At 38.9% G+C, this 16711-nt stretch overlaps 1 protein-coding gene across 5 annotated transcripts in view; it reads left to right on the top strand.

Moving 5' to 3' along the window:
* The window catches only part of PIAS1 (protein inhibitor of activated STAT 1), a 106387-nt gene that overhangs the window by 45725 nt on the left and 43951 nt on the right, over positions 1–16711 (top strand). For all 5 annotated transcript variants that reach the window (XM_036437817.2, XM_045581196.1, XM_036437812.2 and 2 more), the window contains exons 3-7: positions 6077–6161; positions 6402–6449; positions 7633–7723; positions 8337–8471; positions 14494–14599. In XM_036437817.2, coding sequence (XP_036293710.1) covers positions 6077–6161; positions 6402–6449; positions 7633–7723; positions 8337–8471; positions 14494–14599 — 465 coding nt within the window. The remainder of the gene's footprint in view (positions 1–6076; positions 6162–6401; positions 6450–7632; positions 7724–8336; positions 8472–14493; positions 14600–16711) is intronic.

Below are 16711 nucleotides of genomic sequence, written 5' to 3'. Positions count from 1 at the left end.
ACCAACTTACCTGCCTGCCCCTAACCCCTGATTCCCCCTAACCCCTGATTGCTCCTAACCCCTCTGCCTGCCTGCCCGATCACCCCTAACCACCTCTGCCTGTCTGATTACCCCTAACCACCTCTGCTGCCCGACTGATCGTCCCTAACCGCCTCTGCCTCGTCCTGCACTCAGGACCCGGGCTTTCCTCCCTCTGGCCAGCCGCATACTTACAGCACCGGTCCTGCTCGCACCTGCTGCTGGTGCCAGCCCTAATCACCCACCTGGTGTGAGTGGAGCTGGCACTGTCAGCGCATGGGAGTGGCAGCGGTGGTGGCAGGAGCAGGGTTGCTGGAAGACGGGACTGGGGGCCATGGCCAGAGGGGTTAAGCAGGGCATGGAGGATGGGTTGAGACCCACCCCTATGCCTACCACAGCTTCATGCCACACAGTACTTTTCAAGGTGCATGAATGCGTGCACTGCGCACTAGTATAGGATAAGAGCATAAGGAGGAAAGGGTACTGACAGAAAAGGAAATTGTTGGTTGTTTTAAATACCTTACTGCCTTTATATTCTTAAAAATAATTCTATTAGAGTTTGTGTATGTGTATGTGTGTTTGTATATGAGGGAAACAGACTCAAAAGGGGTAAGTAATACCTAAGGTCATATGGCAAATATGTGGCAAAATCAGTTTGGAATCTAAGTCTATTTGATCTCATCTCTTTCACTAAACTTCACTGCTCTCTATAGGACTGCAAACTTTCTTATGATTAAACTGTTCATCACCAGTTAGCCACCTTCTGCCTAACAATGTACAGTAGATCTTTGGGTTATGTCGGAGATCCTACTGCGTGACGTAACACAAAATTCACCATAAATCAGAACACACCTACATAAGCACCTACATCACTAACCTGGAGCACATACACAGCAGTAATGAAGTGAAGCAGTAAACAAAATTTAAAAGAAAGATAACAATTCCTGACCTTTACTTGTGGTAAATAAATAATAAAAAAACATAAAGCACATATGTACATATGTTTAAGTGACAGAACTTATATATATTTAAAATGGGAGATGGCAACATAATCTTGAAACGACATACGTTGAGTCTGACATAGCCCGAGGACTGTCTGTAATGGCTACTCTTCCTCATCTCTAAAAGGGTTCAAAGTATGAATGAAAGGATTGAAAGTAAGGTTGAACTCTAGATCAATATTCTACAAATTTATTTGATTACTTGGACTGCTCAGCAAAATAATTTGGCATCTATAACAATAAAAGCATAATATGCTAATTAGATTGGATGTCCTTCCAGACAAAGCTGGGTCTTCGAGGGAAGCCCTGGTCTCAGGTGCCAGAGGAAAGCTGGTTCCAGCAGCTGGGGGAAGGAAGGCCTACTCTTGCACGAATTTCATGCATCAGGCCTCTAGTGTACTTATAAGTTAACGTTTTCATATATAATTTTAGATATTTTTGTAAATAACTATAGTAGACTTCAGACGTTATGTATAATCTCAACTTTTTAAAACTCCTGTTTTACAGGTAGTTTTTTCCTGTATCCCAATGGATTGTCTTATGTACACATTGAGGTGCATGCTCCAAACATTAGAAGTCATTATTTTAGATGACTTCTAAGACTTCTTTTTTAGTATGAAGAGTCTGTTTGGCCTGAATTTTTCTGAAAGGGATAATGATAGCTTAACTCACTTAGAAAAGCTTTTAAATACTCTGTTATCTAAGACCCAAACTATAAATTCTTTACTGATATTTATGGTGGAAATTATGCCTAAAACCACATAGTATAAAAAAGATGTTTTTCTAGTCGGGACTGGTTTGGCTCAATGGATAGAGCGTTGGCTTGGGGACTGAAGGGTCCCGGGTTCAATTCCGGTCAAGGGCATGTACCTTGGTTGCGGGCATATCCCCAGTAGGGGGTGTGCAAGAGGCAGCTGATCGATGACTCTCTCTCATCGATGTTTCTAACTCTATCTCTCTCCCTTCCTCTCAGTATAAAATCAATAAAAAATATATTTAAAGAAAAAAAAAAGATGTTTTTCTAGATTTATAGTAGTAACTCTGTGAGCATTACTTGTATTGCCTAATATGGAGTTGTCCCCTAGACTGGGAATTCAACCAGGAGTTTGACCAGAGGGCAGGACCAGCTGGTCAACTGCCCACAACCCCTCTCCCTGGCCAGCCCCACCCTGGCCAGCAGTGGCAACAGGCATCGGGGAAAGGGAGGCCCAGGCCAGCTAGGGACCTTACCAGTGCATACATTTCCTACACTGGGCCTGTAGTCCTATATAATAAAAGCCTAATATGCAAATTGTTGCTTTGACTGGGAGTTTGACTGCTCACTATGATGTGCACTGACTAGCAGGGGCCCATGCAGAACATAGCAGGCATCAGCAACGCTGACCTCTCACCAGCTACCCGGGGGCTGGGGTGATGGGGATGGAGGTGCAGTGAGAATGTGAGGTGTCTGCCGAGCTCGCTCTCACTCCCCCTGCTACCTTCACCTGGAATGCCAGGGCTGGTGTGCCAGGGAAACCCCCACACTCAGGGCCAGCGTCCGTGAGGAGCCTGCTTCACAGCTGCTAGGACCACATGGGTTGGTCAAGCTCCCCATGGATTTGCGCAGGAGCTGGTGGTCTGCGAGGCTGGCAGGGAGCGAGCACGCTACCTGCCTGGCTTCCATGTGGTGCCACTGAGTGGCCCAGAGGCCCACGTTGCACCCTGACCTGTGGCTTCCGGCCTTGCTCACCGCATCACTGCGTGGGGACTCAGGCGCTGTGACTCAGGCAGAGTGGGGCGTGTGGGGGCCCAGATGCTGCCCAGGGCCCTGAGGTCAGTTGGGACCCGCTCTTCCAAGCTAGACTCATGCTTCAGTCGCTGGCTAGGCCTAAGAACCGCACACGTGCATGAATTTCATGTACCAGGTCTCTAGTTTGTATGTAAAAGAGAATGTAAATAGGGATTTTGAAGTAATAAAACAGAGTCTATATATGGCACAAGAAACAGCCTCATTATTTTAGTCATATCGTCTTTCTCTAAATCTGCATGTGAGCCCTAGATGGTTTGGCTCAGTGCATAGAGCCTCAGCTTGTGGACTGAAGGGTCCCAGGTTTGATTCTGGTCAAGGGCACATGCCTGGCTTGTGGGCTCGGTCCCCAGTAGGGGTCATGCAGGAGGCAGCCAATCAATGATTCCTTGTCATCATTGATGCTTCTATCTCTTCCTCTCCCTTCCTCTCTGAAATCAATAAAAATATATTTTAAAAAAAATCAATCTGCATGTGCCATGTCCAAAACTTAACTGTAGTCATGTATTCTAAAATGAATCTGAAATTATATCTAGTGAGTACTATGAATATTTGTATTTGGTAAGTTACTTTAGTATCGTTTTAAGAAAGAAAATAAAGCAAAACTCCTATATCACAGAAAGCAGAAACACAAACCTGGCCTTTAAAAGATATCCTGCCCTAGCTGGCTTGGCTCAATGCATAGAGTGTCAACCTGCGGACTGAAAGGTGGTGGGTTTGATTCTGGACAAGGGCATATGCTTGAGTTGCAGACTTGATCCCCAGTAGGAGCCGTACAGGAGGCAGCCGATCAGTGACTCTCATCATTGATGATTCTATCTCTCTTGCCTTCTCCCTTCCTCTCTGAAATAAATTAAAAATCTTATTTAATAAAACCCTAATATGCAAATAGACCAAATGGTGAAATGGCTGGTTGCTATGATGCGCACTGACCCCCAGGGGGCAGATACTTAATGTAGGAGCTGGGCCCTGGTGGTCAGTGTGCTCCCACAGGGGGAGCACCACTCCTGGCTGGCAAGCACAGAATCGGTGGCAGGAGCCTCTCCCGCCTCTCTGAGGGGCGCGCACGCACACATCCCCTCTCACACCCTCTCCCACAGCTCCCCCCCCCCACACACACACCCCAAGAGCACAGAATTTGTGCACCGGGCCTCTAGTAAGTAAGTAAGTAAGTAAATAAATAAGATATTCCTATGTTGAGATGAGAGAACATCAAAGCTCTTTTCCATTTTTTTTCTCATAGTCATATATGTATATGATTATGAGATTTTCAGCATCACATACTGCAGTTCAGTTGATGGTAGTTTTGGAGGAAGTGTTGCTTGCAACTAGGATCAAACACAGTTTAAGCAAGCTGCTTTTATTGCACAGGTTTGAGTGGCCCACAGGTCAGGAGTTTCCTTGATTAATACTTATAGGGATCTTTTAGTTCTAAAAAATTACTCTGGAAAAGTACAGTTTAAACTGACATTTATTTCCTTTTTTTTAAATCTTCACCTGAGGATAATTTTCCATTGATTTTTTTTAAAGTTATTTTTAAATATTTTTTTATTGATTTCAGAGAAGAAGGGAGGAGAGAAAGATAAAAATGTCAATGCTGAGAGAGACTAATGAATTGGCTGCCCACTACTGGGGACTGAGACCACAACCTGGGTATGTGCCCTGATCAGGAATCAAACTGTGACCTCCTGGTTCATATGTTGACGGTCAATCACTGAGTTATGCCGGCCATATGTAGCATGTATTAAAAGCTAAGAGACTGTTGTTGCTCATACAGCATACTGTATTGGATCCCTGACCTGTGCTTGCTTACCTGCTCTGTTGCTCTTTTCTCTCTCCCCACCTTCCTTCTTCTTCCTCCCTTCTTTTCTGTATTCCCTTCCTTTCTCCTTGTATGTCTTTGCATCTTTGAGATAGTGACCACAGGCAGACTCTGAAGTCAAGTCATCTAAGCATAGGAAAAATTATATATTTAATATGATATTTATTGGCTAAAACTTGAGTGGTATATAGTTAGGAGATTATAAAATTATTAATTTATCTTAAAGACTAAATGTTATCTTACCTGTGCACATCTCAAGATGAGTATGTTTATTATTTAGCTCAGAAACCATATACCATATCTTTAAATGGGTTTATGTTTTATTTTAAGTAAACTTAATGTTAGCATATTTTATTTACAAATGTGCTTTTTAGACATTTATATTGGACTAGAGGCCTGATGCACGAATCGTGCAAGAATAGGCTTTCTTTCCCCTGGTTGCCGGCTCCTGCTTCCCTCAGGCACCCAGGACCTGGCTGCTTTGCTCCAGCCACCCACTGGGGTCATGCTCCGAGCCAAGCTGCGCCACGGCCACTCGGAGCATGCCCCCCCACCCCTGGTGTGTGTCTGCTGGGGTGGGGGCCACACACAGTCCCTTAGCAGTCATGATGCAGTCTCCTGAGCTGGTTGTGACCCCTAGCTAATTTGCATATTACCGCTTAGTGTGTGTGTGTGTGTGGGTGTGTGTGTGTGTGTATCTTTTATTAGTATTTTTTTGTTGTTGTTAATCCTCACCTAAGGATATTTTTCCATTGATTTTTAGGGAGAGTAGAAGAGAGAGGGAAAGGCAGAGAGAAACATCGATGTGTTAATTGGTTGCCTCCTTCACGAGCCCCGACCAGGGCCCCAGGCTGGAGAGGAGCCTGCAACCAAGGTACGTGCCCCTGAACAGAATGATACCCAAGACCCTTTGGTCTGCAGGTCGATGCTCTATTCACTGAGCCAAACCGGCTAGGGCTATTAGGATTTTTTTTTTATTATATATTTTCTGAATCCTGATATTTCTTCTGGAATTAGCCATTTTTGTGCCTATTTTTGTTGTATTACAGCTGGCAGGTTTCTTGTTTTTTAAAAGTGCTTAGTTGTGCCCAGCTGGCATGGGTTAGTGGTTGATCACTGATCTATAAAGCGGGAGGTCACAGATCAATTCCCATTCAGGGCATATGCCTGGGTTGCAGTCTTGACCCCCAGATTGGGGCATCTAGAAGGCAGTCAATCAATGATTCTCTCTCATCATTAATGTTTTTATCTCTTTCTATCTCTCCCTTTTTCTCTGAAATAAAAAAATATATAATTTTAAAAAGTGCTTAGTTGCCATGTTAACCTAAACTCTAGAGTACATTCCCGTTGATTAAAAGCATGTGATTTGTTATTTATTTTATTATTTTTGTTGTATTCTTTATTGATGAATTTGAAGGTAACTAAAAGTATAATTTTTTTTTTCTTTAGCATCAGACAACAGTCAACGCTTTCGAGAAACCTGTTTTGCATTTGCATTGACACCACAACAAGTGCAGCAAATCAGTAGTTCAATGTAAGTTGTCTTCAAGTGTAACTTGCAGCTTGGCTTTTAAATCCAGTTTAGTCTATAAGTGAATTAGGCATTAATGTCATGCAATTAATAGTTTTAAAAATACTATTATAGTATTAGTTACCCTTAAAACAGTTGTATCTGATAATTTGAAGAACTTTCTGGAGTAGTAACAGTGTCTTTGAGTCAGCTTTCATCTGCATATTTTAAAAATAATTGTAGTTCTTATTCTGTCTTTTCTAGGGATATTTCTGGGACCAAATGTGACTTCACAGTGCAGGTCCAGTTAAGGTACAGTGTTAACTACAGTATATATGCAAAGTTTAAAAGTTAATATTCTGTAAAGAAATTTTTTAACTTGCCTAATTTTAAATATATTAAAAATATTGGGTTTAGATGTTTGGGCAAGGGGAAACCTTCTGTTATGAAATGCCCTAATTTTTATCCAGTTTAGATTTTAATACAGTAAATCATTTATTACATATCTAACCACATTTCCACTTTGGTTACCCCTTAGTGGGTTGAGAAGCTCCAGCTAATGATATGTTTAAATACAGTGGCCAGCTCTCTAGAAATACCAAGTTTTATGAGATCAAAGGCTTTTTCTGCATAAGCGGCAAACTACTGTAGATAAGGAACTTAGTGTCTCGGGTGAACAAAAACCAAAATGGTCTGAGATAGAAAGGTGGAGAGGAATGAGCCTCATCTGTGTATTGGGAATAAGGAAGTAATTAAGAACAGATGGGTTAAATAGTAAATTAATAATTTATTTCTTGATCTATATAAAAATGAGTAGAGTGAGAATTTATAAATTATATAGTTGCGTTGAGTTTTCCCAAAAGGTTATATGCATTTAATTTAGAAATAAATATTTTCATGAGTTTCTAAAATAGTATTCTAAATACATGTGGATATATGATAAGTAATATTATTCAACATCTTCAGTTCTCCGGGAATAATGGAGTGCCTTGATTAGTGGATAGAATTAGTTCTGGGATGAACTTAAAACATTCCACTGAAAACAAAAAAACAAAAAAACACACAAAGTTTCACAGGCAAATGAAGTTGGGAAATAGTGTGTATTATATTTCCCTCTTAAAAAGTTATAGTGCATGTTACCCTAGTTCTGAGAAGTTCTATATTAAGGAAACCTAATGTTATTTTTTGATTCAGAATTGCTTAAATTTATTCAACTACAAAACCTCATCCCCCCACCTCCTCTTCCCCATTACCTTTGAACATACTTGGGATTGGAAGCATTATGCAGACGACAACAGGTTGATAGCCATGGTCACTGAAACTCTACATTTACAGAACTATTTCTCTTAAACCTGTTTAAATATACTTATTCATTCTTTGAAGTGTCTGGTTTGATCATTTTTTAAATTAAGTTTGGCTATCTTTTAGTTTAGCTACTTAAAAATAATGAGGTCATCCTTTAATAAAGGAAATTAAACTTTTCTTTATTGTTTAGGTTTTGTTTATCAGAAACCAGTTGTCCACAAGAAGATCATTTCCCACCCAACCTTTGTGTGAAAGTGAATACAAAACCTTGCAGCCTTCCTGTAAGTCTTAAAAGCTATTTTTTAAAATGCATTGCCAACATAGCTATCAATTAAGTCACCACAGCTGTTGTTAATTATAGTTTTTCATTAAGGAAACATCTTTATTTTGGATATATATTCACTGAGTGAAACACTTGTACCAACTATGTATAATTAACAGCTGTGACATTGGCTGTGGAGACAAAATCTAGGACTTGGAGTTAGGTGTGGTATCTTTAGTACTGTACTGGATTTTGGAAGAATAAGTGTTTCAACAAAACCTCAACTGTATTCATGTGCACCTGGAAGCCTGTGGAAGAGTAGAAGAATACCATGCCTTAAACAGAGGGAGAGAGTGTCAACTTTCCAATATTCCTTATATACTTACCTGAGCTCTTTATGAATTCATCTTCTTTCTTTAATTTTAGAGGTTTTTGAGATCTATCACCAGTATTTTTCTCAAACTTACTATAATGAGATTACAGGGTTATTTAGGGAAACTTGTAAACGTTTGCTTCTCCTTTTTAATGGAAATATTCATATATTCTAGTACATAGTTTATTAGGATTTTTAAAAAAATGGAAATTGAAATTGTAGAGATAATAAATAGGAATAAATTATATTTCATCTGTAGGGTTATCTTCCACCTACTAAAAATGGTGTGGAACCAAAGCGACCCAGCCGACCAATTAATATCACCTCACTTGTCCGGTTGTCCACAACAGTACCAAACACCATTGTTGTTTCTTGGACTGCAGAAATTGGAAGAGTAAGTTAATTTTTTTTTCTACTAAGTTTTTTTGTGTTTTTTTTTATAAGAAAGGGTTAATCTCCATGGCTACTTGAGTTTATATGTGAATGATATTGCAAAATGATTGGCAAAGGGACTTATCCTATCTAATAAAAGAGTAATGCAAATTGATTATCACTCCAAGATAAGATGGCTGCCCCCATGTGGTCAAAGATAGCTGCCACAACATGGCCTAAAGGGGAGGGCAGTTGGGGGTGGGGACAGGCCTGTAGGGGAGGCAGTTGATGGGGGGTAGGCCTACAGGGGAGGGCAGTTTGGGGTGACCAGGCCTGCAGGGCAGGGCAATTAGGGGCAATTGAACCAGCTGTGGAGCAGTTAGGTGTCAATCAGGCTGGCAGGGGAGTGGTTAGGGGGTGATCAGGCTGTCATGCAAAAGCACTTAGGGGCAATCAGGCAGAAACAGGTGAGCAGTTGGGAGCCAGCAGTTCTGGGTTGTGAGAGGGATGTCAAACCACCCGTTGAGGCCTGGCCTTAAGGGGTCCCAGATTGGAGAAGGTGCAGGCTGGACTGAGGGACACTACCCCTGTGCATGAATTTTGTGCACCGGGTCTCTAGTTTTTGTCTCAATGAATTTTCAATATGTTTCCACTTAAAAAATGGGATTGTGAAGTATCTGGTGTTTATAACCTGACCCTTTTACTCAGCAGTTTATCATAAATGTCGTCCTATGTCATTATATATTCATCTACATGATTTTAAATGACTATATTATATTTTAATTTGAAAATGCTATAATTTAGCCTATTCCCAATTGTTGAGCAGGTATTTGATTTATTGAATGATTCATTGCTATTTCAAAGAACATTTTAAAGGCCACACTAGTAGCTATAGTTTTGCATATGGACATGATAATTTCCTTAGAGTAAATTTCCAGAAATGGAATTACTAAGTTAAAGAGCATACAGAATTTTAAGAAATATTGTGTACATTAATAGATTGCCTTATGAAAAGATGTACAAATTCTCTGACTTCCAATGTTTATTCATGCTTATTAATTCATACCCTGTCAATATAAATTTTATCTTTTTAAAACTCTATCAATTTTAATAGGTAAATAATGGCACCACATTGCTTTAATTAATACTCCTTTTATTATTACTGACATTTAACATACTTTGTGTTTGTGATTATTTACATTTTAAAATCACACATATTTTTCTATTGATGTTTTTCTTATTGACTTATAAATTCTTAATATATTAAGACTTAACACTTCCTTGACATGTTGCAAATATTAGTTTCTAGTTTGTATGCCTTTTATTTTTATTTATGTGGAAGATTTAATGTATGGAAGATTTAAATTATTATGGAGCCAGTTTTTTCCTTTATAGTGTTTGCCCCTCGCCCCCATTAATGCTTGCTTAGTCTATCAGCCCTTCTCAAGATTACATAAATACTTCTTTATATTTTTCTAGAATTTTGAAGTTTTCTTGTTTTATCTTAAATATGTAATCCATTATAAATTTATGTGTGGTATGAAATAAGAATTTACTTTCACCTTTAATCAGACAGTTGTGTTCTAATACCACTAAATAAATGCCAATTGAGAAGTCATCAATATTTGATTTTTATTTATCCTGGGTATGTTAATGAACTTTTTAAATATTGTTCCTTTTCTGGAACAATTTCATTGTTTTTTATTCTTTCAGTTTTATGATATGCGCTCATATCTATTCACTAATTCATTTGAAATTTATTGAATGCTTACTGTATGGCATGCACTCTACAAGGAAAAAAAAGTATTGCTCTTTTGGAGCCTTAAATCCAGGGGCCAGGTGGTCACACACAAAAAGGTGAACTTGTTTATCTTAAGTACTATAAAGGAGAGGTGTGTGGTGATTTTTAGATTGCATTAAAGGGTATTGTGAACTAGAGAGAGAGAGGTCAGGCAGGGCTTCCGTGATGAAGTAGTTACAGAGCCAAGAGCTGAGAGAAGAGTAAAAGGAATCAGGCAAAAGGTTCAAAGGAAACAGCCTGCACAACAGCACAAAAGCTGTTTCCAAGGAACTGAAAGGGAGACACTGTGGGTAGAGTGCAGAGAATGGGGACAAGCAACATACACAATGAGCCTGAGAGGTTGAGTATGAGAAGCTAAGGGTTTCAAAAAGGAAGGAGATGGTGAGGAGTAGTGAACAGACGTTGAGAAATCAAGAATATTGAAGTCTAAAAGATGCCCTTTGGATTAGTAATGTAAAGGCAGCTTTATTTAGCAGGAGCTCTTTTGGTGGATGGTGGGAGGAGAAGCCAGATGGCGACCAGGGGGAGAGGAGGCAGTAGAGAGAGTGAGTTATAGAAGTGTGGCTGGAGGGAGATGTGAAAAGTATTTTTTATTTTATTGGGAGAGTCTTTAACATGTTTTAAAGACTCTCCCTTTTGAGAGGAAGAGGTTACCGTAAGTACACAAGAGAAACAGAAAGGATAGTCAATAGTAAACTGCCTCGTAACACAGGATAGTTAGGAGGCACAGCTTTATATATTGGAAAATAAAAGGACTAGATAAGGTATATCATTGATACTGGAGAGGTGAGTAAGTTCTGATTTGATTACTTGTTTATGTTTGTGGGATAGGAAGTGAGGTAAGTCGGCTGAGAGTGAGGAAATAGGGGCTTTAAGGAGAAGTAATCGCAGAGAGTGAGATGTACTCCTGTATTACTTCCCCTAAATCTTATTTATTGTTGACTTATTTAAAAGCCAATTATTATTGAATATTTACTTAATGCCGAATCTCATATATTGGTTTCAGTAGCTTTTTAGTTGGTTTCTTGGTGTCTGGGTAGGTAATTTTTAGTTTGAGATGCATCGTTATACAAATAATGATAATCCTAATACTTATGCCATATTTTCTTGTTCTGTTGTGCTGGCTAGAACCTTCAAAACAATGTCAAATAACATGAGTGCTGATGGACATTTCTTCACTTATTTCTTATGTTAATGAGAGTACTACTAGTGTCATAACATTAAGTATTATAATAACTTAGTTTTTGATAAGTTTAATTATATCTGATGTATCCCTATATTCCTCTTTTACTGGATATCTTTGTGAGAAATGGATTTTGAATTTTATCAAAATCTTTTTTTTACATCTGTCATGGTTATTATATTTGTTTCCTTTGCCATTTTCGAAGAGGGTATTGAAATGTTTGTTTTTTTGTCTCTCTGTGAAAAGGATAATCTAGCAGGGAAGTGTAGTAAACACCAGGGTGTTTAGAGTGAACTATACACAAGGCTGACACCGTGGGAGAGAAGAGAAATGTGGTCGCTGATATGTAACACCAAAAGAGGGGGGGGATAAGATAACTCTGAGCCTCCCATACTCAGATAGTAGACAGTATTTTCAGTGGTTTGAAGGTGTACCAGGCAAGGTAAGACCTTGTGTAGACCCCCATCTACATGTTGGAGATCTTTGTTTTGAAGTAAAATGTTGAAAGTCCAAAAGATAATTTAGGTTGTCACTAGTTTTAATTCAACTTATAAAAATACTGTATTGTAACTTCTTATCCTACATCAGGTAGTCACAGCATTTAGCATTTATTAAAAGCTTATTGTAGAGAAGTTACTTAGATACTGGTATAAAGAACACTTAATGGGGTAGATTATTTGTTAATTATTAGAGGCCTGATGCATGAAATTTGTGCAAGAGTAGGCCTCCCTTCCCCTGGCTGCTGGCACCCCAGACCGGGCTTCCCTAGCAGCCCCAGCTTTGTCTGGAAGGTCCTCTGGAGGGAGGTCTGGTCTAATTGGATATTACGCTTTTATTATTATAGATGGCGAAAATATTCTATGAACTTGATAGACAGTTTTGAAGACTTTTGAAAAGCATTTGACAAAAACTTCAGTGTAATGCTATATATACCATATATATATATATATATATATATATATATATATATATATATATTAGGTAGATTAATATATATATTAATAGTTGGAGTTAGGTAGTACTTTGAAGGGCTAGTTGGAATAATTTACCTAGAAGAGATACTGGACCACCATTAAGTTTTAGGGGGTTTACTACTGAATTTCCTTCATGTGGTATAAATTTTAATTCAGTACAAGTGGCATTTGTTAATATCTGATGTTATTTTTCCTATTGCTGCTTTTTTTTTTTCTTTTTCTTATTTGGGTACATGTTTCAACTAGAGTGAGCATACCTTTTCACTGAACTTGTAGTTGTGGTTTTTACTTGATCTTTCTCTAAAATTTTATATAAAGCCTTAGGGTAATCCCTAGTTCTGAAGATTCAAGCTGTCAGTACATAATTTCACAGTGTTAATTAGTATTTCTCTAGTTTTTATCATATTTGAAACATTAATCAAATAAATAATAAAGGTGAATAAGGATTTTTTTTTTTTCCCCTAAAAGAAGCCTTTCAATTTAATATTAGATTGGTACGTTGTATGCTTAAAATTTAGGTAAATTTTAAGGTTACCTGTACCTCATTAATTTTTAAATTTATTAGTGAAAGTAAATTAGCTTTGACACTTTATCTTTCCCCCTGGAACATGTGAACGTGGATAGGTTCCTGAGCTCTAATTGTTGCCAAAAAAGTTAGGGAAAGCATTTTTAAAACTGTGGAAGTAACTGAAAGTTGAAATGTACTTTGGACTAGGTTAAGAGAGTCAAAGCAAACAGGGTTTGTGAAAGTAAGAACTGCAGAGAAGTATACTGGCCTTGGCTATTAAGTCCATTCTCCTGACATCCCTAGTCTTTCCTCTTGGTTTCTAGTGCCGACTCTATCATCAGGCAGATGCATGAGCATGAGCATGAGCAGATCACTTACCTTTTTGTGCCTTTGTTTCAACCCTTCACTTAGAAATATACTTACCTTACTGATTTCTTAATAGTCCTTCTGCAAGGTTTAAATGAAGTAGATAGTATATATTTAGTGCTTTGAAAACTGTAAGTGTAAGATAGAACATGGCAGTAACTATTTTTTCTTTTGCTTCTTTCCAAGTCTCTTGATCTTACTCTTGATTCCAACATCAAATGGAAAGTGGGCCTTCTCATTTGTCTTTCTTACCCTTCATAAGCCTCCGCCCTTCTTTCTTCCTCTTACTCAGTCACATGCCCTTCACTCTGCCTTGGCTTGTTGATTAACTATTTTCTTTGTCCCCCTTTCCTTCTTCCATATCTGGGTGGTCCATCTGCGGGTAATGGATATTCATCTGTTCATTTCCCAAACTAGCAGCTACTTGTTGAAAATATTTAATATTCCCTCTGCTTGTTGTGATAATGAACCAAGTAGGATTTTTTGAAGAACAGTTAAAGGCGTGGAGAGAGTTTAATTAGACTTAGGTTAGGAAGCCAATCTAATTTGTAATTTTTCAAATAAGCACTATTTTACATAGATCTATTACCTTCTGGTTCATGATGACTTTGATATACCATATTAGTGTTGGTTTAATTTTGGTTTAATATATTTTTATTGATTTTTAGAGAGAGAGGAAAGGTGAGGAATAGAGAGATAGAAACATCAATGAGAGAGGAAGTCATCCAACGGCTGCCTTCTATACAGCCCCCACCGGGGATTGAGTCCACAACCCAGGCATGTGCCTTGACTAGGAATCGAACCGGTAGCCTCTTGGTTCCTGGGTTGATGTTCAACCGCTGAGCCACACCATCCAGGGTTGGTGTTGGTTTACATACATGCTTTAAATTGATTAGCTTCAAGCATAAGTAGTTAGTTAATATAGGAGCATGAGAAACCTGGCTTTATCGCTTAAAAGTTGCAAAATTAGGGCAAGTTCTTTTACTTCTGTACGCTACACTTTCCTCATCCATCAGAGTAGTTTTATGACCACCTCAGCAGCTTTTTGGTTAGGATTAAATGAATTACTGTTCATGAAAACATCTAAGGTAGTATATGACACACAGCAGGTGTTTTAACAAGAATTAGTTTTCTTTCCCTATCACTGTGGGATTAAAATATATGTAATACTTACATATGTTGTTTGTGTTCTACATCTTTTTTTTTTTCCAGAACTATTCCATGGCAGTCTATCTTGTAAAACAGTTGTCCTCAACAGTTCTTCTTCAGAGGTTACGAGCAAAGGGAATAAGGAATCCGGATCATTCTAGAGCTTTAAGTACGTATAATAAACTTATTTCATTTGTGCAGCTGAACTATTTTGATAAAGGTTAGAGTAGTATATTCTCAATTCAAGAAATTTTAGGGTCTGTTTTTTAATTTTTATTAGAGCTTATCATAGAACATTAAAAATACTGAAATCCTTGTTTTATGAACTATCATAAATCCAGACTTGAGTAATTTAATATCTTTGTCATGATCTATATTTTTCTGTATTTTACTGATCTTAAAATTAACTTTGTAAAATCAGTACATGAAAGAATCTTTTTCTAAAACTTCATTAAGTAAATGTTTAAGGAATTATAGGTGATATGAAGGAAATCTTTGCATATATTTAATGAGAATTATTTTATATTTAAGGTTTACCCAGGAATAATGTGTAGGGATATCTAGTAACCACATCTTTGCATTAACAAAGTGAAAAGAGAGTCAGTGGGTCATAGAAATGATAAAGAAATAGGTTCTGCTGTGAAATTCACGTTCCTCATCTTCTATACTATTGTAATAAAAGGGTAAAATGCTAATTAGAGCAGGAGACCTTCCTGATGTCCTTCCGGACAAAGCCATGGCAGCAGGGCTGAGGCAGAGGTGGTTAGGGACAATCGGGCCAGGTCGGGAGGGCAGTTGGGTGTGATCAGGCTAACTGGGGGGACCATTGGGGCGAGCAAGCCTGTGGAGCAGAGAGGACAGTTGGGGGTGATTGGGCCAGCAGGGGGGTCAGTTGAGGATGAGCAGGCTAGCAGGGGAGGGGGGCGCAATTGGAGGCGAGAAGGCCAGTAGCAATTGTGGACAAGCAGGCTGGCAGGCAGAATGGTTAGGGGTGATGAGGCAGGCAGTCAGGCAGGTGAGCAGTTAGGAGCCAGTGGTCCCGTATTGCAAGAGGGATGTCCCAGATTGGAGAGGGTGTGGGTTCCCCTGTCTATCCTCCCCCATGCATGACTTTCCTGCACCAGGGCCACTAGTGTATAGTAAGAGGTTTGTACCACATTGTTTCAAAAACCCCTTCAAAGTGTGGGCTCATAGGTATGGATAATGAGAAGGTTCATTTTGTCATGTTGAATTTGGGATATAGTAAGGTCTGCAAATTGACTGTTCTGGCCTCATTTTTTAAGGGTTAAGACCAGAGTTTAGCAGCCTTTCCAAAGAGGTGAACAAGGATCTTCCTTTATTATCTTCTTTGTGAAATACAGTTTTCATGGATGGATTTGGGAGTGGTGCTGGGTGCATAAGGAGCAAACCTTTTGCAGACAGATTGTTACCCTTTAAGGATACTTGATGTGAATTGATTAATGAAGCCCACTATCAGATTGTAGTTAGGAACACTCTGGTGGAAAAAAGCAAAGTAGTTAAGATCACTTTTCCTCTCATTTCCCTTTGTGGCATACGTAGCTTTTATGTTTTCTTGCTAACCTGTTTCTATGCCAGAGTAAAGGTCCCAATTCCTCTGAATATCAGTATATCTACAACAATAGTGCATTGAAGGATTTTTCTGTATTAAAGGGGCTTTTTAAAAAGGCAAATAGCCCAGCTGGTGTGGCTCAGTGATTGAGTGTTGGTTGACCCATGAACCAAAAGGTCACTGATTTCATTCCCAGTCAGGGCATATGCCCCCATTTTGGGCTCCATCCCCATTAGAGAGGGTCTACAGGAGGTAGCCAATCAGTGATATTTCTCATTGATGTCACTACCTCTATCCCTCTCCCTTCCTCTCTAAAAATCAATTAAAAAACATTTAAAATAAAAAGACAAATAATCCTGAGTTAAGAGAAGCACACTTCTGCTAGTGCCTCAGGAGGCATTCCTTTACAGGCTGTAGAGAACTGGAATGACAGCAATGGCATGGGAGTGGAAGCCACCATTTGCAGGGACAAGGAGATAGTGGGGGATCCTCAAAGAAGAGAAGGAGCAGACACCTGTTTTGAAGGAGAACAAGAGGGGTTTTTTTTTTTTTTACACTCTTGCTGAAGTCCATTCTTGGTCATTCTACAGAGAATCTTTGTATTGGCCACATAGTGCTAGAATTTTATCTAGTCAGAAAGTATTCTGGAATTAGGTGAGGAAAAGTGTGGAAAAGGTAATACCAAGAAATAAGGCAGACGAAGTTGTTATA

Source organism: Pipistrellus kuhlii, unplaced genomic scaffold (assembly GCF_014108245.1).
Source record: "Pipistrellus kuhlii isolate mPipKuh1 unplaced genomic scaffold, mPipKuh1.p scaffold_m20_p_1, whole genome shotgun sequence".
Lineage (NCBI taxonomy): Eukaryota > Metazoa > Chordata > Mammalia > Chiroptera > Vespertilionidae > Pipistrellus > Pipistrellus kuhlii.
This window is presented reverse-complemented; position numbering and strand designations above follow the sequence as displayed.